General features: G+C 35.4%; 2 protein-coding genes across 4 annotated transcripts; one reads left to right on the top strand and one right to left on the bottom strand.

The window, feature by feature from the left end:
* Nucleotides 1-3,617: 3,617 nt before the first annotated feature.
* CycB (Cyclin B) lies at nucleotides 3,618-6,887 on the bottom strand. Its single transcript, XM_068289200.1, has 5 exons — nucleotides 6,566-6,887; nucleotides 6,109-6,272; nucleotides 5,801-6,009; nucleotides 4,682-5,640; nucleotides 3,618-4,618 (listed from the first exon to the last, which is right to left on the bottom strand). The coding sequence occupies exons 1-5, from the start codon at nucleotides 6,599-6,601 to the stop codon at nucleotides 4,328-4,330; spliced, it is 1,659 nt and encodes a 552-aa protein (XP_068145301.1). The 5' UTR covers nucleotides 6,602-6,887; the 3' UTR covers nucleotides 3,618-4,327.
* A 1,417-nt stretch (nucleotides 6,888-8,304) lies between these two features.
* Nucleotides 8,305-21,462, top strand: stl (stall). Of its 3 annotated transcripts, none has more exons than XM_068289420.1 (11): nucleotides 8,305-8,480; nucleotides 10,505-10,946; nucleotides 16,306-16,387; nucleotides 16,724-16,849; nucleotides 17,007-17,296; nucleotides 18,084-18,904; nucleotides 18,975-19,103; nucleotides 19,167-19,416; nucleotides 19,481-20,273; nucleotides 20,382-21,107; nucleotides 21,166-21,462. In XM_068289420.1, exons 2-11 carry the CDS (start codon nucleotides 10,776-10,778, stop codon nucleotides 21,258-21,260), a joined length of 3,483 nt encoding a protein of 1,160 aa, XP_068145521.1. In that variant the 5' UTR covers nucleotides 8,305-8,480; nucleotides 10,505-10,775; the 3' UTR covers nucleotides 21,261-21,462. The 3 variants fall into 3 exon arrangements, with proteins under 3 accessions (XP_068145521.1, XP_068145520.1, XP_068145522.1); XM_068289419.1 differs by having other exon boundaries at nucleotides 8,305-8,495; XM_068289421.1 differs by lacking the exon at nucleotides 8,305-8,480 and having other exon boundaries at nucleotides 20,382-21,111.
* The last annotated feature ends 13 nt before the right edge of the window (nucleotides 21,463-21,475 follow it).

Genomic DNA, 21,475 nt, shown 5'->3' with positions numbered 1-21,475 from the left:
GGAATGAAAGAATCAAGGAATAACATTTGTTTAGCGATAGATACTTTTGATATGACATACATATTTTGTCGATTTCTTGACTTGAATTTACAATCTGATAAAGTTAAAGTTCAAAAGGTTGTTTCTGTTTAGCGACTAAAGTTTAGTCCATACAAATTCGATTTACGTCTAAGGATGGAATTCTGGTATATTTTACACACAGTCCGGAGCATGAAAATATATAATAATGCATTATGAAATTACCAAAAAAATCAATAGAATTTACATTTATATAAAAAGAAATTGTAAATTTCGTAGAAAACCCTGAATAATCTTTACATTTCTGAATACAGAAACGATTAACCCAAATTATACAAATTTTGAATGAACATATTGAATTTTCGAACCGTTTTGAGGATCAGTGTATACAATAGCCATAGGTGGGGGACGAACCAGGATACCTCAGCACTAAGAACTAATTTTGTTCAATTTTCTATTCGTTCTAAATGGACTTAAATTATTTCCCTTGTTTGAATAATAATTAAACTGCCTGATTGAGAAATTTAAATTTCTGTAGATAATTTTTGGATTCCTTGCCTCAACTTAAATAAGAAAAATTAAGAAAAATGTATGTAATATAAATATTTCACTCCGACATGTGAAATTGAAATTTTTCTAGATGATTTTTTGATACTTCGACGAAACTTAAATTACAAAAAATAGATAAAGGATATTTCTCCCGTCTCTTTCGTTTGCTGATTGCCAGAAATCTAGATTTTAACATTTGGCTAAAATCACCAAGGACAGTTTAGAATTTCTCATTTCTTTTCTTGTCGGTGGTCGTCCTAAATATACAAATATGTTACGTCTGAGTGAGAAATCAGTTTATGTACGCATCATTTTGAACCGTCTTGGCCAGTTCTGGTTCTCTGTTCTTAAAACAAACATCACAAATCCAGATTTTGTCCTTTTCTTTTCTTTTCTTTTGACTCGGCTCACAGCTGATTTTGCGGATGGGCAGCTGATGGACTCGACCCAACCCGAATCGACCCTAAGTAGCTACACCCCTCGGAGCCTGAAGAGGTATCGTGCAGCTACCTGGTGGGCTACATAATGGGCCCTTTTTTGGCTGACGTCTAGACAGGATAACCAAAAAGCAGAACCAGTGACAGTCAGTCACAGTTCAATGGTCTGCATATTTGCGTAACAGCAAGCCAGAAATGGGAGCAAGGGATTCCCCCCTTAAAAAAAGAGAAGAAACAAGAAAAGGAAAACCATTGCCTTTGACTGTGATTTTCCGGGCTATAACAACTTCCTCCCTCTGCTCCTCTTCATTAACTGTGTATCTGGGTATAGTGTTTCCTCTCTTTCGCTTTCTCTCCCTCTCTGTCTCACTGTTTTTCTGCGTGGCTTTCTTTTTATGGCATTTTGTTTTGTTTGCTCGTAAAAGTGTCCAAAATTAATGAGAGTCATAAAACCGTCAAACTTAAATTTCGACCAGGCGCACAGAAAAATCAGAAGGCCACAGCAGAAGCAACAGCAACAACTGAAGCACCAGCAGACAAAGGCCAAAGCAGAGACCCGCGCAATACAAACACACATACACTGTCATAGCAGCACAGGCATTCATGTGTGTGTGTGTATACACAGACACGTGGGGCAAATTACCAAACGAGATACAAGAAATATACCCATAAGGGAGGAAAGCAACAAACAACAACAAAATACAAAGAACTGACCTGCGATCCCTTCTTTTGGTTATCCTTGGAGAAAAAGGGACAGGGAGACGGTGATAAGGCAACAAAATTATTTTCTGAGATTCCCACAGATCTAAAAAAAGGAGAGAAGAGAAAAGAATAAAGATTTCATTTAGGTCTTTGACGTTTCTCTCGAAAATGGATAAGAGATTTGTCTAAATAATGGTTTAAATTTAATTAGTAGAATTAACATTAAACTAATTTAACATGACAAACTTATTAAATATTTATATCATTTTAATGGGATGCCCCACTTTCCACTTAATTATTTTTCTTAACTTAAGCTGAATCAAATTAGTTTATTTTAATTGGTGTGACTTTTCAATAAATACGTTTAACAGCTCTTACATTTATAATAAAGATTAATTTTTTAAATATCACAGTTATAGTTAAGGTTTTGTACCTTCTTAAAAAAAAAAAACCACAAACATTTTGTTAATTTTAAAGCAGATAAATAATGAATACATAAACGCAAATGTTGTTTCTACACTAGGTTGGAGCTTCAAGTCTTATTCTTAATATTTGAATTTTAGCAAAATTTTAAATTTTTGGAAAAATGCATTTTATTTAAATGTTTTGATGGTCAACTAAGTGATACTTGCGTTTAATTTGGATCGAGGTCAAAGACAGAAAAAAAATTGTGAGCAGACCGAAACAATTAACAAAGCACTTAACTTATACTTATTTTATATATCGGTACTTGGTAATTCCTTGAAGATTTTCAAAATACAGACTTCATTTTCCAAATGGATAAAACTTGTTTGTTTTTTTGGGGTTCCTTTTGTATTTGATATCAAATAGGTTTTGTTTGCCGTCTTTAGGATGGTAAATAAATATACCTTTTTTTTTTTCGTTTCTTCTACGATGATTGACTCAAGGAAAATATTCTACAAGTTGGTCGAGATAAAGTGGGTTTGAAATTGAAACAAAACTATAACAAAATAAATATGTTGTTTTTTTTAAGTATGTTTTAATAATCTTGTCAAAATTTGATTTAATTTGCTTTGCTATATGAAAAATGATTGGAAAATTTAAAGTTTCATCATAAAATTTTCCATGTCTCGTATTTTCCAATAAAACCTTCAAGAGCCATAACAAGTCTGCACAGTAAAATGTATTTATTTTTTATTTTTTGAATAAATTTTAATTTGATTTGATCTCAAGCCAGCCGCCGATTCTGGACGTTCAATATAACTGGTCACTTAACAAATCAATTGAATATGATTTTTGTATTTATTTCTTAAGTCTTCGTTGAATTATGTTTTGGCCCAAAGTAAATGCATCATGTTCACTTCATCACATTATTCTTCGTGTCTACATGCATTCATTACATTTAGTTTATGTTGATGACTAAACAATTGGGTATAAAACCTTGGTATATTTGAATTGTTGGCAATAACACTTTTAATTTAACGTTTCTTTTTTGATCTCTTCATTGCACTGGAATGGGTAAAATTTCATTAGCAATTCATATAGATCTCATTATGTTGAAAATCTTTAAAAAGCGCCACAAAATTTTACAAAAAGTTGTTTAAATTTCATTTGATTTGTTGCCATGGAAAACTCCAAACGAAGCAAAAAGGAAAAATAAATCTTCTTGAAGCATTTGCTTTAGAGCTTATACTTTTGAAGGAAGACATACGATAACTTTACTTAACTTTCAAAACAAACAAAGGTCAAATGGTATTTGAAAACAACAAATTTGGACCGAAAAACAAGCAATATTTCTCCAAAAGGTAAATGTGTCGTACCGATCTGAAATATACATATTTAGAGCTGCACACATTTATTTTATTTTTATTGGCAATCAAATATAACACTTTTATCTGATTAACAACATTTCAAGGGCGATTAATTCGCTGCCAAATAATTTCAATGTGATTTAAGAAAGTACATTTATTTATTCTTTTTTTCTCTCTCTTTACAAAGGTTTTCCTTTCGCTAAGAAAATTGAATTTTGTCTTGATGTTGATATAAGTCATTTTATAATTAATTTAATTACTTTCTATATAGATTACAAATAGTTATCTTTTGTCTTTGTATTTTTTGCACAAACTATGTATAATTTAATTGTTTAAGACATCAAAATTTGTTGAATTTATAAATTATTTATAGATGAGAAGGGGATCTTAGGGGGAGAAGGATTATAATATATATATATATGCATTTTGTAAAATTATTTGTTTCAATTTCGAGAGACAACGCCGATATGTTCAGCCAGCAAAATAAGCTCGTTGTTTCTCAGGGGGTCCGTGTCGTCCGCCATTCGTAGCATAAAATCAAAAAGGATACAGAGCAAGAGAAGATGACTCCGATTGGCGACTTTTACCCAAAGTTGCTGGAGTCGAATTATTTTTTGCAAAATATATATATATATTTATATTTAGATAGTGCCTTGTACTCTTGTTTTTGCAGACAAGGCATACAAAATAAAACAAAATGAATACAAAGATTTGGCAAGTTAGAAAGAAAAATTGAACACGCGACAGAAAAATTATAACACGATAACGAACGAACATAAGATAAACAAAATGAATAAACTAAACTTAAAAGGAGTGACAGACATTGTTGCGTTGACAGTGCGGAGCTATCTACTTTTTTTGAGCTACTATAGAGTCCATCAGAGGACCACTCAATTCGGGTCTCTGGGCTATTTTCTGAAACTTGTTCTCTTGATATTTCTGATAAATGGAACGGAGTTTGGCCTGCGGAGCAGAACGTGCCATTTTGGCAATCAGTCGAGCAATTGGCCGCAAATATGCGGCCGTGTAGCGTGAATAATGGACCAATGTGGGGGTCCAGTGTTTGTCATTTAGCCCCACTCTGGAATGATAATTGCCATTCAACAAGTTGAGAGACAAGAACAAAGATCCAGCGGCAATCTACAACGAAATGTTCAAGTTAAACCAAATGTTTGAAAAGTGAGTTGCTTGTGATCAACCTACCTCAGAGGGCTTATAGCTAGCCAATTCGTAATCGACCATGGACAATTCCACGAAATATTTCGACATGGCATGATGTTCATCTTCTGCCCCAGCGGCCTTCGAGTAACGTCTCAGGAAATGTATGGGCAAAGGACGCGATAAATTGCAATCGATTGCCTTTAGGATTTGCAGCTCCATTACGCGAATTTGTCTGGCAGTATAGGTATCATCGGTGATATATACAAAATCAGCAATGGTCGGTGGGAATAGCTCCTCGTATTTGGTGGCTATAAAGAGGGCGGTCACGCCCACCAATTGCAAATAGCTGCGCTTGGTATTCTTAACCACTTGCAAATAGCGGTCAATAATGGCCACAGCCAGTTGGAAAGTCTCTGCGGCCATGTGGAATTGCAAATGCACCTCATTTATCCAATCAATCAGTACTGAACGCATTCTCTGCGATACCTCCAGCTGGCCATCCAAATGGTCTGGATGTATTGGTTGCTCATCCTCCAACTGATACAGATAATCATAGATATCATTGACGTATTCAGAGACCAGTACCAAGTTCTCTTTGTCATTAGCATCAATGTCCTCAACGTTGGCCAAACGCTTGCTGGACAAGGATAGAGCGGTGGAGCTGCTGCTGCTGCTGACTGTGGCCTGAGCTGAGGATAGCTGCGTCTTTGGCAAACGGTTAAGTGTCAATGCTGAGGCAGCAGCGGAAGTTGTTTCCTTCTTAGCCACTTCTTTTTTAACAACCTCCTTTTTAGCCAATGCTGCTGTAGTCGACTCCTTCTTAATAGCTGCCACACCCATGGCAGGTTTACCCAATGCTGCGCGCAATTTGCTTAAGGATTTCAATGACAAATGGCTATCCTCTCGACGCAATGTGGTCGTCGTAGTGGAGGTAACACCAGTCAACTGCTCATTAGATCCACTCGATTGGGACGAGGAGGAAGAGTTAGACTCCGCCTTGACTGTAAATTACAAAAAAAAATATTTCCAATTATAGATAATGAGATAGTGTAATCTAATATTTTCCCTAAAATAATAAATAAATATTTAAAGCACTTGAAAAAAAGATGTAATTTAAAAAATGGAAGGAGGCAAGAGTTTCTCTCTCTCTCTTTAACTTACCCTTCGAGCTGGCAATGGTAATTTGTGATCTGGTAGCAACTCCAACATTACGCAAAGAATTGGCCCTCAACAAGGGGCCAGCAATTGGAGCGGCTGCAGCAGCATTTGTTGCATTTGGAGCAAGGCTGGTCAGGGGCTGTTTTTTCCAGTGGGTATCCACGCGGGGCTTAGCATTGCGCACAGCATTTGTCAATTTTACATCTTTCAATCTTCAAAAGAAAGGAACGTCAAATCGTTAACAGTTAGAAATGAAAATTACCCCAAAGAGAAATTAGAAAAAATGGGAGAGCGGAATAGCGGGAACTTACTCTTTTAGTGCCGCATCCTTCGTGGTGGTGGTCTTTGATGTCAAGCCACGATTAAGTCCACGATTCTGTAGATCACCTAAAGCTGCACGTTTTGTGGTTGCCTCATTTTGTGAAGGCACTGTCATAGTTTTCACCTGAACAGGATGAATATTCTCTGCGGCATTCTATAAAAAAAAACCACAATGTGAGAAAAAAAAAAAACTAAGATTCCATTGCAGCCATCTTGCATTTACCGCAATCATCGCAAATCCCTATGGAGGACAGAGTGGGAGGATGAAAACGGAATAGAAGCACATGGTAAGCGGTACTTGATTTACAGCTATGACAATTAAGCGCGAAGAAAAAAAATTCTGAACACAATAACAAACGGCACTTTTTCACCCCTCCTTTTGCACCTTCGTCCCGACGCCATGATGGCGTCCCTTTGACCCTTTCTTGAAAAATTTTTATCACTTACCTCATCCATAAGCATTTTCAATGTCGTGCCCACCATTTTCTTTGATTGAAAAATTTTAAAACTTCAATGGAACAATTTAAAATATATGAAATAAATTTTTTCACTTTTTTTCGAAGCGTCGATTTTGATTTAAAAGCGGGCGCTATTTAATCGAAAATGTAGCTTCTATTCGGCATTTGCTTGAATTTAATTGCACAGCGTATGTGATAATATACGAAAATATATTATTAGTCGAATGTAAAGTTATACAATTTTAAAATTTATTAATTTTTTTTCTTCTGCGAAGCCAAGCTGCTGCCGCCGTTAGGTTTGAAATTAAAATGAAAAATGAGCTAGAGATGGCCGTAGAGTTGGGAAAAAACATCGATGTGGAGTGATAGCTATCGATAGTAATCTATCGATATCGTGAAATCGAACCACATCGAACTCGAACAATGGAGTCGAACATCGAAAAATTTTTGAATTTGCCCGGGAAGCTGTCTTTTCTTCTAAATGCAATAAAAACCACAGGGCCAAATTCGCCCTGAAAATTCGTTTTCTGTATCGACATGTCGTCGAAGCGCGAATCGATAATTAAAGATTAATCGATAATTCACGGTTATCGCGATTGCTATCCCGCTCAATCTCAAACAGCTGACTGCTGGAATGCACGAAATAATTATTTAAAAATATATTTTGTAAAATATTAAATGAAATGTACAAATTGTGACCAAGATTATTGAACTATAACCTGGAAAACTAATGTAGACAAAGGCGTGGGTCTGTCTCGGTCGTTGTTATATCAAGAAAAACAATTGAAGTCCAACTTAAAGTCCAAAAATTATTAGCATAGTTTTAGGTGCTTAGGTGCTCCCAGCATTTAAAACCCCTATTTTAACATTTCGTCTAACATAGTAAGAGGCTGTTATTAACAGAGGTCCGAATTTTAGAGGCAAATGGCGCCGACAGAGATTCAATTCAAATACTTTTGCAAAATGATTAATTGGTTTTTTTTTTTTATTTCTTTGATCAATAATAAAATCAAATTTAACTTAAAAGGCAACACATTGTTGACCTAGAATGATTTATTTCTTCACTGTGGAATTTAATATGCCAAATTTAAAAAAATGTATTTATGTATCACCTTGTGCCATTTTATTTTTATTTTGATGATCATATAGAAACGTATCTTGTTAGATTGACATAAGAAACATATCTTAATTGTGATTGATGTTGGCAAATTGCCTTCTTTATTTTCTTCATTTACATTTCATTTCAATTCAATTGAATTGACAATTGGCAATTGTTGAATTTGCATTTCTTGATTTACAATTTCCCTTCAAGATTTGTTTTTGTTCTTTCAACGGATATGCAGCATAATTCTTTCATTCTTCTGAATGCTGAGATCAGATGATGTTGATCAACTGGTCAGTGTCAAGTTTTTAGCCCTGTCTGCCCCATCATTTTCAGGCACTTGACCATAAAACAATTGCCGCGTTTTTTGCATATTTTTTGGTTGCTAATTTATGTTGTTTTTTCCATACACATTTCGTGTGTCTATGTATATCTTCTTAACGGTGTTCTTCTTTTTGGTAGTTTTTTGTTTTCGGATTCTTCCGGCCCCCCATACTTAGATCTCATTAGCATATTAAAGCCGAAGCCCCCATCTATGCATCTAACTTCGTGCCTTGGAGCCGATCGTGTTCATAAAGTTTTCCGCAATGATGAGTTTTCATTTCATTCGCCAAAGTCGAGTCAACGCGAAAGGTTCTTCCAAAGAAGACCGAAAAATAAAATCGGCCGAGTGTTTACGGATTTTATGCGGCTATCAAAAAATATGAAAAATCGAAAATAAAAAAACCGAACCAAAGCGAATTCGCAGATTATATTTATTGAAAAATGTATCTGACCTCACATTAATGTGGAGTACTCTATGGTCTGAAATAAAAATGTTCGTTATGCTTGAGAGCTAATGATTTGTGTGGCGCTTAATTGTTCAACTAAATAAAATCTAAATGCTTATAAATTGTGTGTGTGTGTGTGTTTGTGCGTTTTTAAAAAACAAAAGCAGAGCATTATTATAAAAATGGATTTTTCGATTGACCCAAGTGAACTTTATATGGACAAATCGCTAGATTAACTCCCTTCTCTATCTCTTTCTCTCTCCCCAATTTGTGTTGGTGTGTGTGTGTGTCTGAAGACAAGGAAGAACTTAAGCAACAAACTTAACTAAATGTACAACAAACAAACGAACAACAACAACAACTAAAAACCGCAAAACTGGAGTCAAAACTTAACGCAACGTTAAGGCAATTAATTAGTGCATAAAACAGTTACAATTAACCAAGAAAGAAGAGGCAATAACAGAAACCTAACTCCATTTGAAATTCAGGCATTCACTTTTTACTCTACACCCACCATAACCACCACCCCCCCAACCACAAATCCTCCCACACTCTCTTTTTTCTCTCATACGAAAATTTCCAACGATTTGTAATTATGAAATTAGGTTGTATATAATGTAGATCTTATCGAAGGTTTCTTTTTATTAAATCGCAATGATTGTTATATCATATCATCAGTTTGGAAATAGATCATAGATAGTTATGCGGTCTTCAAAATTAGATCTGTTGCCTAGAAAGTCACAAAAAAAGAAAAAGTTTATTAAATATCAAAGGATATTTGTCAAATAATTCATATAAATTGTGAACAATCATAAAACAACATGAAATGAGAAATGTTATAAATATTTAATGGATTAAAATAATCGTTAAAAATCATTTTCGAAAGACAAACAGTTTCGTATAAAAACCCCTTTATTGGCAAATGAAATTCCAATCCTTCAGAGTTTATATATGGACTGAAATGTTGCCATTGCGAAAACGAATTAAGCACGCACAAAATTTTTTTATTTTTTTTCAAATTCTATTCCAATTAATTCATTAAAAATCGAAAATAGGAAGGGAACTGAATAAATAAGAATTTGGATTTAAAGTGCCATTATATGTAAATGAACTTTTAGAATTTGAAGAGTTACATAATTATGGCAAAATTTTGAAATATTTTAATTTTGAAACCATTAAATATCAATTTAATATAAATAAATTGAATTGTTCAATGTTTCATTAATAAAATTTTGGGCCATTTGGTCCCTTTCCAAATATTTAAATAAATTTGATATAAATAAAGATGACAGAAAACCAAGAAGAAGTTAATTCATAACCATTGAGTATATTTAACATTAGTATATATTAAAAAACAAAAAAAATATAAATAATTCAAAGATATTAAGCAAAAGAATAGTTTTGTGTTTATCTGTTTTTACAAGCAAAATCGACAAGATATGACATTAAACTAAAATAGTTGTTAACTAGTGATGTTCAATAGAGTTTAAAAGTGCAGAAGGGAAAAGTGTTTTGTCTTAAGTTTTACAAAAGTTTCAAAAATGTTTAACTACTCATGCTGAATTTTGAAGATTCTCTTCACAGAAATGATGATTCTCTTTAGAATGGTAATTTTTAATATGACTCAAAATAAAGAATGAATCTGATTAAATAGGGATCATAAGCAACTCATTAAGATGAGTCTTGGCTAAGATAACATTTTGCCCTAACAAAAGGGTCATGTGTGGCAAAAGTAAAGATTAAAAGTAGATTAAGGAGTGAAGTGAAATGAACTATTAAAGGACAAACTTAACGCAACACCTCAACCCCAAAATACGTCATAAGGACTTAGATTCTTTCTGTAAAAAAAACTATAATTGGAGAATTCCTTTCTCTCAATCATTAACACAAATCTATCATGTTAATACATTTTCACAGATAATAAATAAGATGAAAAGCATAATTAAAAAATAAAAATAGTCCTCTCTTTCTTCTATGATGAAACAATACAAATTCTTTGAATAATAACCCATTTTTCGTAATTTCCTAAATCAATATAATAATTAACATTTTATAGGCAAAGGAAGAATACATCGAAAGTAATATATAATATCAAAATAATAATATTTAATAAAAATATAAAGTAAGAAAGAAAAACTCTTAATGGCTTGCATTTTGCTAAAATTACACAAAAAGACAACAACCGAAATTAACGCAAGTGTTGAAGCTAAACTAAGCTCTAGCAATAATTACTAAAAAGTATAAAAAAAACACAAAACGGCATTACAACATTGTAAAAACGAAAGACGAAAGATAAGCAACAAAAATTGCATCGTTGTCGCATCGTTATGAGGGCAATTGGTGGGCCTAATCAACTTTATCAAATCTCAACTCTAATTACCTTGGCTACCTTCATCTCTGCCGTTGCCAGCGTCTTTGCCCCGATCCCATCAAGCAACGATGACTCCATTCACATTAAATTGCGTCGCCAGAGAAGTTTACTGTGGCATGGCATTGAGGTAAGTCAAATCAAACCAAACCAAATCGAATGACAAAATCTTGATCTTGATTTATGTATGTACATATGCTTGACAATTAATTGGCATACGTTTGTTATTAACCCACTCAGAGTTGAGAATTAATCATGCCACACAGTGTTAAAAGTGTTGTGTTAGCAGAAAAATTAGTTTTCTTGTTCTTTTCTTTTTGTTTTGACATTTTCATGACTCAACTTCATTTTACTCAGATAAGCCCATAAAAGAAAAGTAAAATAAATACAATAAAGAGAAACATAAATAATATTAGCATTTTGTGCCAATTTCTCTTGGGCTGCAATTGAAAACCTTAGCCGTTTAATGACCTCCGCTCAATTAGGCTTTGATAACCTACAAGAATATCACTGGAAGACAAGACACCACGAAGTTTCTATGCCCTTGCTTTGTTTGCTTTCTAATTTTCTAGTTCTTATTTTGATATAATTCTATTAATATTAACAAATGACTCTAGAAAAATGGTTAAAAGTTAAAGTTAATTCATTGTTTTCGAATGGAGAATGTTGACTTCACTACTCATTTGGTAGAGTCTATCCAAATTGAGCAAACGCCAAACTTTTCAGAAAGGGTATCACAAGCGAAACAGTGTGTTTGTAATTGGAAACCTCAACATCATACGACACGTTGTCAAATTACAACACGTTCATACTCTCTCTCACTCGCCTGACTCAGTTTTGGTTTCCTTCGGGGGAAAACGGAGAAGAATTTATGGGTCGAAGCGTCTCATGGTCTCTGCAAAAGTTTTGCAGCTGTCTGGAACTGGGAACTGTCTGAGGAATGGCATCACACATGAGATTTAGCGGGAATAGGAAACTAAAACTATTTTGTGTCAGCAGACTTACATCGAACGACAAAATGTTGCACAATTTACTTTTTATTTCAGATTATTTCATGAACAAGTGAAATAAATAAATGATGATCCAATAATATATGTAGTTGATGACAGTTTTGTTAAAGAAATTTATGTTCTATCTTCAGAATGCATTGAAATTTGAGTTTTGAAATTTTTGAGTCTTTGAGTTTATTTTTAAGGAATGACTATTTGTTGCGTGATTGTAAATGAGGTTAATTATTAAAAAGGTTAAATAATGTCTTAGGTTAATTTGTTAATCTTTAGCTGTATATACATCTCAACTGTTCTATAATTTCTTCAAGACTTTTTAAAATTTCAAAGTGAAAATGAAACAATTTAAAAGTTTTTAAAATGCTTTAAGATAAGTTCCTAAGGTCGGCGAGAGACTTGCTTAATATCTGAAAAAAGTGAGATTGAACCAGAGAGTCGGGGCTAGCTTTGACCGCGCCGAAGTTTGTATACCCTTGCCCTTTCGTTCGTTCCTACGGGAGCTCTATGAGTTCTCATCGATCCAAACAGACGGACGGACCAAGGGACATGGCTATTTGAACTTGTCTTTTCACTTGGTCGGCGATTGACCAATATTCATATACCCTTTTTGCAAGGGTATAATAAATGTAGAAAGATTCATAATATAATGGCAGGAGGTCATCCGAAGAAAGTTACTTTTTTTTTTTGCTTGGTATTTAAAGAAAAATTATAACAAAGGAAATAAGTATTATAAAGTCACTCTGTACAGTGGGCTAAAACTAGCTTATAACTGCTAAGGTTTGAGATGGAAACAAAGTAGAGAATACTTTTAATAAAACGTTAATGAAATAACTATTCCAATTGAGCAGAAGTTGCAGCAACTTAAAGAACTTTAGTAAAAATAAATGTATTTTGAAATTAACTTTGCATTAACTCTATAATTTATAACTCTTGTTATAAATTAAAATGTAGAAGTGTAACTCATACCTTTACGGTGTCTGACTATAAATCATAACCAAATTGGGTACAATCTTGGGATTGTATCTATATATGTACATATGTATGTATATGTGTATTTTCTCGTACATATGTAATTGGTTAGCAATTTCATTTGGCCAAAAAGTGTTGGCTTCTCATTTTGTTGGGTTAAAAAGTTATTGACCCAAGTTGTTGTTCTTGAGACTTCTTTCACGCTATGTGAGAAGCTTTAGGGCAAGGGGAGGGGAGACCTTTCGCTTGGTTGCGTTACGGACTTGACTTGACTCTTTTTGCTTCTATCTCTCCTTTTTGGCATTTGGCTAGTTCACTCATTTGTGATATAATTTTCGTTTGTTTTGCTCTTTTATTTAGTTGTCTCTTTCATTTTAATGTTGTTTATTTCTTTTTTTTTTTTTGCCCATTTCGTTTGTTGTCCATGGGTCACGCAAAATTTCATCACATAATCGGGCGGGGGAAGCGTTTAACTCGCTCAGAGATGCAGTTCACTTCAACCAGGCATTTTCCACTCTTTATTCTCCATCTCTCCATCTCTCTCTTTCTTTCGGTATAGCTCTCTATTTGATTTTTATTGCTGTTGTTGGGCTTTTCCGGCACTTGATCTTTTGTGCAAATGTGTGTGTGTTTTTTTTTTGTCAGTTTTGTTGTTATTTTCTGTTGCCCTTGCAGTCAATTAGTGTCCATTTCATTGGACAATTGTTGGCAACACAAAAACGAAAAAAAAGTTTCAAACTGTTTTTCTATTTTTTGGGAAAAGAATGAAGTCAACAATTGCGCAAAAATTAAGGTAAAACAGAGTGAATGAAATCTATTTGAAAATTATTACAATTTGAAATAAAGACGAACATTTTTAAAATTAAGTCAATGATAAGGATCTCGGTCTAAGAGTTTTGTGATTTCTACTTAATTTGATAAATTTTGTTTTGTAAATTTAAATTTTAAATTTCATTCAAAAGAATTTAATTAAAAACTAAATCAAATCAAAAACATAAACTTAGGGTTTCATATATCAGCTTCTCTTAGGAGTAAGTCTCTGCATCTTCCTGTAAGTATTCTTTCTTAGTCTTTCTACTTTTTAATCTTTACCATCATTATTAATAATCTTCTCATGAATGCCAAAATTCTTAGGTCTAGTCAACGACACTAAGATTGCTAACGTTATCAAAAACCCTCTTTAAAGTAAAATTAGCCAAACCTTTCTAGTCATTAGGTAGGTAATGTAAAGATAGTGTAAATGATTGGGAATTTTAACTACATGAAACGGAAATGAAAGGCAAATCTTGCCACTGCAGTTGGCCCAAGGGTGCTCCCTCTCAGATAAATGATCTTATAAATTAGTACGATTTATTGACCTCAAATTGGTTAAAGCTCAGTTTTGATTTACTTCTAGACAAACACGTAAAGGATAATCTTTCTTCAAAATTATTCTCGAACCTAACCTTAACACAGCTTGTTTAGTAATCATATGGGATTTTAATGGTAGATAAAACTCCAATCTTCAGTAAGACATGCATGTGTCTATGAACGGATTGCAAGACATGGCAGAATTCGATGGTTTCATCCTATTTCGCTTATAATCTGCAGTATGCAGTTATTACACCGACTGTGTAAATATTTTTCAAAAACTAAACAAATACAGTTAGTTTAATTTTCTTAACATATCTAAAAAAAAATCCATTTGATTAAATGGTTATATTATAAATCTTAAATTAGATAGGTCTGTTAAATAATCATATTGTGATCGAATGGAAAAATTTCAATTTTATCAATATGCGAAAAAGAAACATAAAAAAATAGGGTCACGATTATATTTTTTTTACATTTTGTCACAAACCTCGGGAACGGACAAATTTAGAGGCTAGATATCATTTAGAGGCAGATCATCATTCAAGTACAGTTCACTGCTAGACCAAATCACTACGTAAGTAAGTTAGTAAGACAAAAAATGTCATTGACTTTATAAAGTGTTTATCCAAAGAGTTTAAAGATCCTGATCTTAAATTCGAAATATGAGGGCAGTACCTTACCGAAATGTTTTACTATATTACAAGAAAGCAATGATAATCTGCTCAATATATGTATGCTGTATCAGCACGTAACTTAGGCAGGTATCCGAAATAATCAGCCATTTTCAACTAATCCCAGAATTATGATTGTTGAATCTTATCATCATCTACGTACTGTATCATGTATTGACGATCAAAAAACTATATTAAATCATTTGGAATATTGTCCAAGAACTCAAAAATATAATGTCATGACTATCTTTTGGTTTGTTCTTATCTTGTCATTTTGCATTTTTCGTTATTATTATTCTATTTGGTCATTGACTTAATGCCAAACCAATTTTAGGTATGAAAATATCAACGTACGAAACTGTTGTTGAAGTATTTTAAGGTCAAAGACAAATAAAATAAAAAAAATTCACTCACTTTTGTATGAAATTGTGTCATAAGTACACGAATTTAAAGCAAATCTTTAATGAGCCTTTGCAAATATAAGTCTATTTTTAATGTTCCAGCATTAAGCTGCAAGATCATTGACCCTTTATAGATTTAAAAGGCATTTAGATGACAAATACATTTTAAAAATGAACAAATGAACAAATTGCTGTGCAGTTTAATGGCCAACTTAATGGACCACAAAAGCAAAACATGAAACTTTGGCCGGAACTTCACCCAATTGAATCCTGGAGAAACGTTGGAAAGTTAAGCTGGAGTTTTTCTTTTCTAAATGATCTCGAAGAGCTTAATTAATGAAATGATAAAAGTGGTACAAGAATTCTTGGCTCGCTCTCTCTTTTAATTTCAAAGATTTTCTTGTTTTCTTCTTTGCTATTTCCGTAGATGCCACAATTAGTGCCCCTGCCGCCCCCGTTGCACCTAGCTGTCTGCCTACCCGCCCCTTTTCCACACATAACCCTGTTACAATGATTTTTGTTGCCTATAGTTAATAATAACAACAATTTGTAACACCTTCGTCTCAATTGGAGAGAGACAGGCCTGGGCGGAGCAGACGAAACGCTGCTCTTTATGCATCGTTGATTACCGCAAACAAAAGCAGCAATAGCAAAAAAAAAAAAAAAAAAAAAAAAAAAGAAAAAAAAATACACACAGAAAATTGGTTACAACAAATTAAATTAAATAATCGGAGCGCACGCACTGCCAAAAGCTAGATATAGTGCCTTGTTTTTATATCTGTTCGATCGATTTCGGTTTTGCTCTAGTGACCCATTAGACCAGTTTTTGGATTTTGTTTTTTTCATTGTTGTTGTTGTTGCTGTTTTTGTTTTTGGAGCTAATCTTTCGAGCAGCTGTCTCTGAGCAACACTAATTGAGGTTTTTCTTTGTGCCTAAGTGAAAGTGTTTTTCCTAAAAAACTCCGAAAAGAAAACCCTTTTATTTGGTAGACTTTTTCACGGTTTGTTGCCTTTTGTTACACTTTCCGCTTTGCATATTAAACATCTTGATGACTTTCTATCTTCTTTGCATTTATTTTCTTTGCCAGCTGGACGAGAACAAGCTGCCAGACCTTTTAATGGACCATGAGAGAGCTTTGATCTTTGGCCTAAGATCAGCAAAGGAAGAAGGTATGCCAACTACATTCTAAGTTAAGTCGATTGGAAAGATAAATATTGACATACATACATACGTACGAACGACTAGGCGGAAGGGAAGTCAGCCAGTCAGCCAGTCAGCGAGTCAGTCAGTCAGTTGGGGCACGGGTTTTGTGGGACTGAAACATATCATTAAGTAAAACTATCGAATGTTAAACTTGAACTATTACCTTGTGTAATGCCTTTGGGCAAAGGGGAGCTGACGTGGTGGTCGTGGTCGTGGTCGTGGAAATCTGCGCAGTTGTTTATATTGATCCAAAAGTGAATTGCATTCCTCTTCTTTCTGCCTATTTTGTGTTTACCTTGCAGCGCCCGAATTCAAATTGGTGCACTGGGCACAGCATGAAAAGAAGACCAGGAAGGCGGAGGAGGAGCAGCAACAGCAACAGCAACAGAGGCCAAAACGAAGGCATTCACGCAGTATTTCAGTGCAAGGTAAATAATTCAATATCCATATAAACCATTCCACCATTACACGCAGCTGCAGGCCACCGGCAATAGCAGTTCTCGTGCTGCTCCAGTTGCGGTCATTATGCGAATAGTTTTTGTTGTTGTTTTTCTTTCTGTAATTCATTCAAAATGCATTCGACAGCAACCAATGTGGATGTAAATGATGCTAATGATGATCACCATCACATTGGAGGAGCCGACAACGTCGATGAAATGTCGAAGGGAAAACAAAGCGGGGCTGATGACGATGTGGAGGCCAAGCTGCAGCTTCAACAGTCACCGCAGCTAATTGACGATGCCTTCATCTTTATTAGAAGTACGCCAAATGGCACAGAATTTGTGGAGCATTCACCAGAATTGTTAAAGCAGCTGGAAAAGTGTTTCTATCGTGGTCCATCGTCGGCTGTCAATTTGTGTGAAGCGGGCAGTGTGGTAAGTTGATAATTTTCTGGATGAAGTGGGTGAAGACTTTTAAAGCAAGCATCCATAATCATATGGATTATAAAGAAAGTTTTTATCAAATCAAAGAAACATTCCTAGGCAAAGTTTTTAAGAATTGGTCCGTAGGCAATTCTTAGGGAAAATGTTTGAAACTTTTTTTTGGTATGATCTTTCACTTGCGTTATGAATTCAAAGTTTTATATATTCAAAGCTTTATTCATACAATAAGATCTTATTAGTCTTAATAGCAATATCTGACGTATTAGACTTATTCAAATAACAATTTAAAATATAATCATTAAATAACATTTCATTTTATCTATTGTCAAAAATTGTAAACTATAACAAATCAATTCTCAACATCAAACGCCAGACACTCAAAGAAAGCAACCAGACATTTGCGAGTGCGTTGCGTCTCTAATCTTTGACACGTTGTTGTGATAATTGATTAATGGTTGCTTCGTAGGTTTTTGATCTGGCGATCGTAGTTAGGTCGATGCATGACTTGCAAAACTAAATGTCAAACGGTTTCGAGGGAGACTAAGATAGTTAATGTCGAATGCCTGGAATCGCCGAGTGAGGGCGAAGTGGTCATAGGACCCTCTTCCGTTATCTTTGGGACCAGATTGGGTATAACAAACAGCCTCATTCGGTAGGAATGATTTGTAGAACTGGATACAATAAATTTAACATTTAAAATCAATGTTAGCTTTGTATTCCATGAGCCTGATTGAAATTAATAAACTCTTTATTAATTTTTTTCTTGGGGCTCTTGCAGCATGGCGTCTTCCAGCAAAATGCCAGTGATTTTGTGATCCATCCTCTGCCCAATCGATTTGGTGCTGGCCTTCATGTGATCTACCAAGCACGATCTCTGCCAAATAACAACAACAATAATGTAACACCTTCAGATATTCCCGTGCAATTTGAGCCTGATCTAGAGGAATTCAATGAACCGAGGTTAAGTCGTCGACGATCTCATATGCAAACGAAAGTTCAAGGTCTACGGTTGAGATTTCAGCCGCGGCATCATCATGGAGCTCAACATCGGCGTCGTCGTCGTCGTTACATAGGGCCACCACCGCGACGTTGGCCTGTGCCGGAGGATCTCAATATCGAGACGGCTATATTTACGGACAGCCATCTGTATAGGCATATGGAAAGGAATTTCGGCAACAAAGATGCGGAGAGTAAGCTCATACAGTATGTATTGACTATACTGAATGGAGTGCAATTACTCTATCATCATGCCACATTGGGCAGACGAATTAATTTCGTACTAAAACGTTTGGTCGTTTGGAAATACTCGAATCCACCCGATTTAGAACTCTCACGGGATGTGGACACATATTTGAATAATTTCTGCAAATGGCAAGAGAAATTTAATCCAGAATCAAATAACGAGATATTGCATTATGATCATGCTTTGCTCTTGACCGGTTTGGATCTTCTGACAATAGGCAAGAATGGTCAAGAAATGAGTCAAGTTGTGGGCTTAGCTCCCGTTTCGGGAATGTGTACAGCGACCTCGTCATGTACGGTGAATGAGGGCAAGAATTTTGATAGTGTTTTTGTGGTGGCTCATGAAATTGGACATAAGTGAGTGTGAGCTTAAATAGAGAGAGACAGATCAGTTTTCTGAAAAACCTCTTCTCTTTTCCTCTTTCAGTCTGGGTCTACGTCATGATAGCCAAGAGAACCAATGTGATTCTACTATGCATATAATGTCACCGACTTTGGGACGCGGTAAAGTCACTTGGTCAAAGTGTTCCAGGGATTATTTAGAGCAATTCTTAACGTAAGTTTTTCAGGGATATTTAGAATCACAATTCGAATTGATTTGGTTTACAAATATTTGCAGATTACCCCAAGCAGATTGTTTATTTCAAAGAGGCAATTTAAAGGGTCTTTTGGATCACACAGCTGGTGGCAAGTTGCCTGGTGAAATCTTCGATGCCAATCAGCAATGCATGTTGAAGTATGGCAAGGGCTCGGAAAGAGCCACTCAGCAGAGTCGATCACAAATATGTCTCGATTTGCATTGTCAAATCGAACGTTTTACAAAAACATCCCATCCAGCCTTGGAGGGCACCGAATGTGGAGATAATATGGTAAGTTTTTTGAAAGAAGAAAGCAATTGGATAGGAGTTAATTTTCACGTCATTTCCATTGCAGTGGTGTCGTGGTGGTTTTTGTGTATTTCGACGGAATCCCCAACATTCAAGTGGCTTTAATTCGCTCAGTCAACTGAGTGCGGCATCCTCGGCGGCTGTAAGTGGTGGCAAGAACTCGCCGAGTCATGATAAGGCCAGTTTTATGGAATCTAGCACAAGTATGAGTCAACTTTTGCATATGCGTAACGATGTGCCTGGCCTCTCGTCTTGGAGTTCATGGAGTGAACCGGGTGCCTGTGAATCTGGCTGTCTCTATGGACCTTCGCAGCGTTTGCGTGAGGGTAGCACGGGTTTGCGTACATTTAGCCGAAGCTGTCTCAACTATCATCATCGTTGCATGGGTCGGGACCGACGCTTTGAGAGTTGCATAGCCAAGAATTGCTATCATGTTCCAGTGCAAACAATCAAAACCTATGCCTCACAGGTTTGCCAGAAGGCTAGAAAATCCGACAGTGAATTAACTGGCGAGGGTCAACAGTTGGTCTCAACTGTCGAGGAATCGTGTAAGGTGTTTTGTCTAACGAAAAATAATAATACAAAATCACGTCGCTGGATTTTTCCCGATGGGACAACATGCCGTACCAAATATCATACACAAAATGATATTGGCTATTGCATTGCTGGACGTTGTGAGATCTTTTCATGTGACAATTCGACATCGAATTTCTTTAAAATGGATAATGCATTCTGTGAGGATCGCTTTCCCCGCAAAGAGGAGTCCAAACAGCAGTCCACCTATAAAAGATATGCGGACAGGCAAACTGGTATAACGCCCAGGAATCGAAATGAGAATGGTAAATCTAATCTAGTCAAAAAGATAAGCGAACTGGTCAAGGACGAAAACTACATAAGTGCAATTGAGAACCTAAGTTACTAATACTTTTCTTTTGTGTGTTTTACAGAAGTGACCTTTCCTGATAGTTACACCAGAAAGTCATCTTATGACAAATATAACAATCACATAGAGAGAACATCTCCGCCCGCATCTCCACCACCTCCCATGCCGGCACCAGCCTCATTGGTTTCATTGGAACGGCAAAAGCATGATACGGAATGGCTGATCAAATCTGGTTGCCATTCCAATTGTATGACCGAGTCGAAGGGTATTCAAGTGGTCAGTTCGCGGTATACAGGAGCTCAAAGTTTTCAACTGTGTTCGCATAAAAGTAAACCATGTGAAACTTTGCAAACTGCCTCCGAATTTGCTGAACAAACCTGTGCCCGCTACAAGATGAAAGTGCGTGGGCTTTCTGGCCATGGAACACAAATCTCGGCCAGCATAGACGAACCCGATCGTAGTTGTCGTGTCGGCTGTCAGGCTGAGTTTATCAAGTATCGATATTATTTGGTCAACGGAAAGAATGGACACTTTCCTCTCGGTACGCGTTGCTCGCAAATTCATCGCAGATATTGTGTTTATGGCAAATGTTTGGAATTCGGTGAGGATAATTTACCACTGCAACAGTCGCATATAAGTCTGGCTTTGTTGCGAAGTCGCCGAGATACGCGGACGAGAAAAAAACGCAGTTTCCTTTACTACGAACCCGTCAATATAACCGAGACCATTACACAAGATTTTCTCAATAGCATTGTGAGTAATCTTATGGACGCTGAAAGAGAACCGATTGGTAGGTAAATCGTTACACTACAGTAAAATATCGATTCCTTAATCGTTTCTATTTGCAGAACTTTCACCTGATAACATCGAATTTACCCAACCCATACATATCTCCATGGACGAACTGAATAGCCACAATAATTATAATAATAATTATAGCTGATAGGTGGGGGGAAAGCCAAACTCAAAGATATCTCCTCATCCACTGCTCTCCTGCTCTCTAAACTAGTGCTCTAAGTCTATGTAGCTAACTTATCTTTAAGCTTTAAAAACTTTTCAACAAACAATTATCATTATCGTCTAAGACAATAAATACAAATATTTAAACAATTACATTTAAATAAATACATCAATAGCTATCTAAACTTGCTGAGTAGA

This window comes from Drosophila tropicalis, unplaced genomic scaffold, assembly GCF_018151085.1.
Source record: "Drosophila tropicalis isolate 14030-0801.00 unplaced genomic scaffold, ASM1815108v1 contig_593, whole genome shotgun sequence".
Classification (NCBI taxonomy): domain Eukaryota; kingdom Metazoa; phylum Arthropoda; class Insecta; order Diptera; family Drosophilidae; genus Drosophila; species Drosophila tropicalis.
Note: the sequence above shows the minus strand (reverse complement) of the source record. Positions and strands in the feature narration are given on the sequence as shown.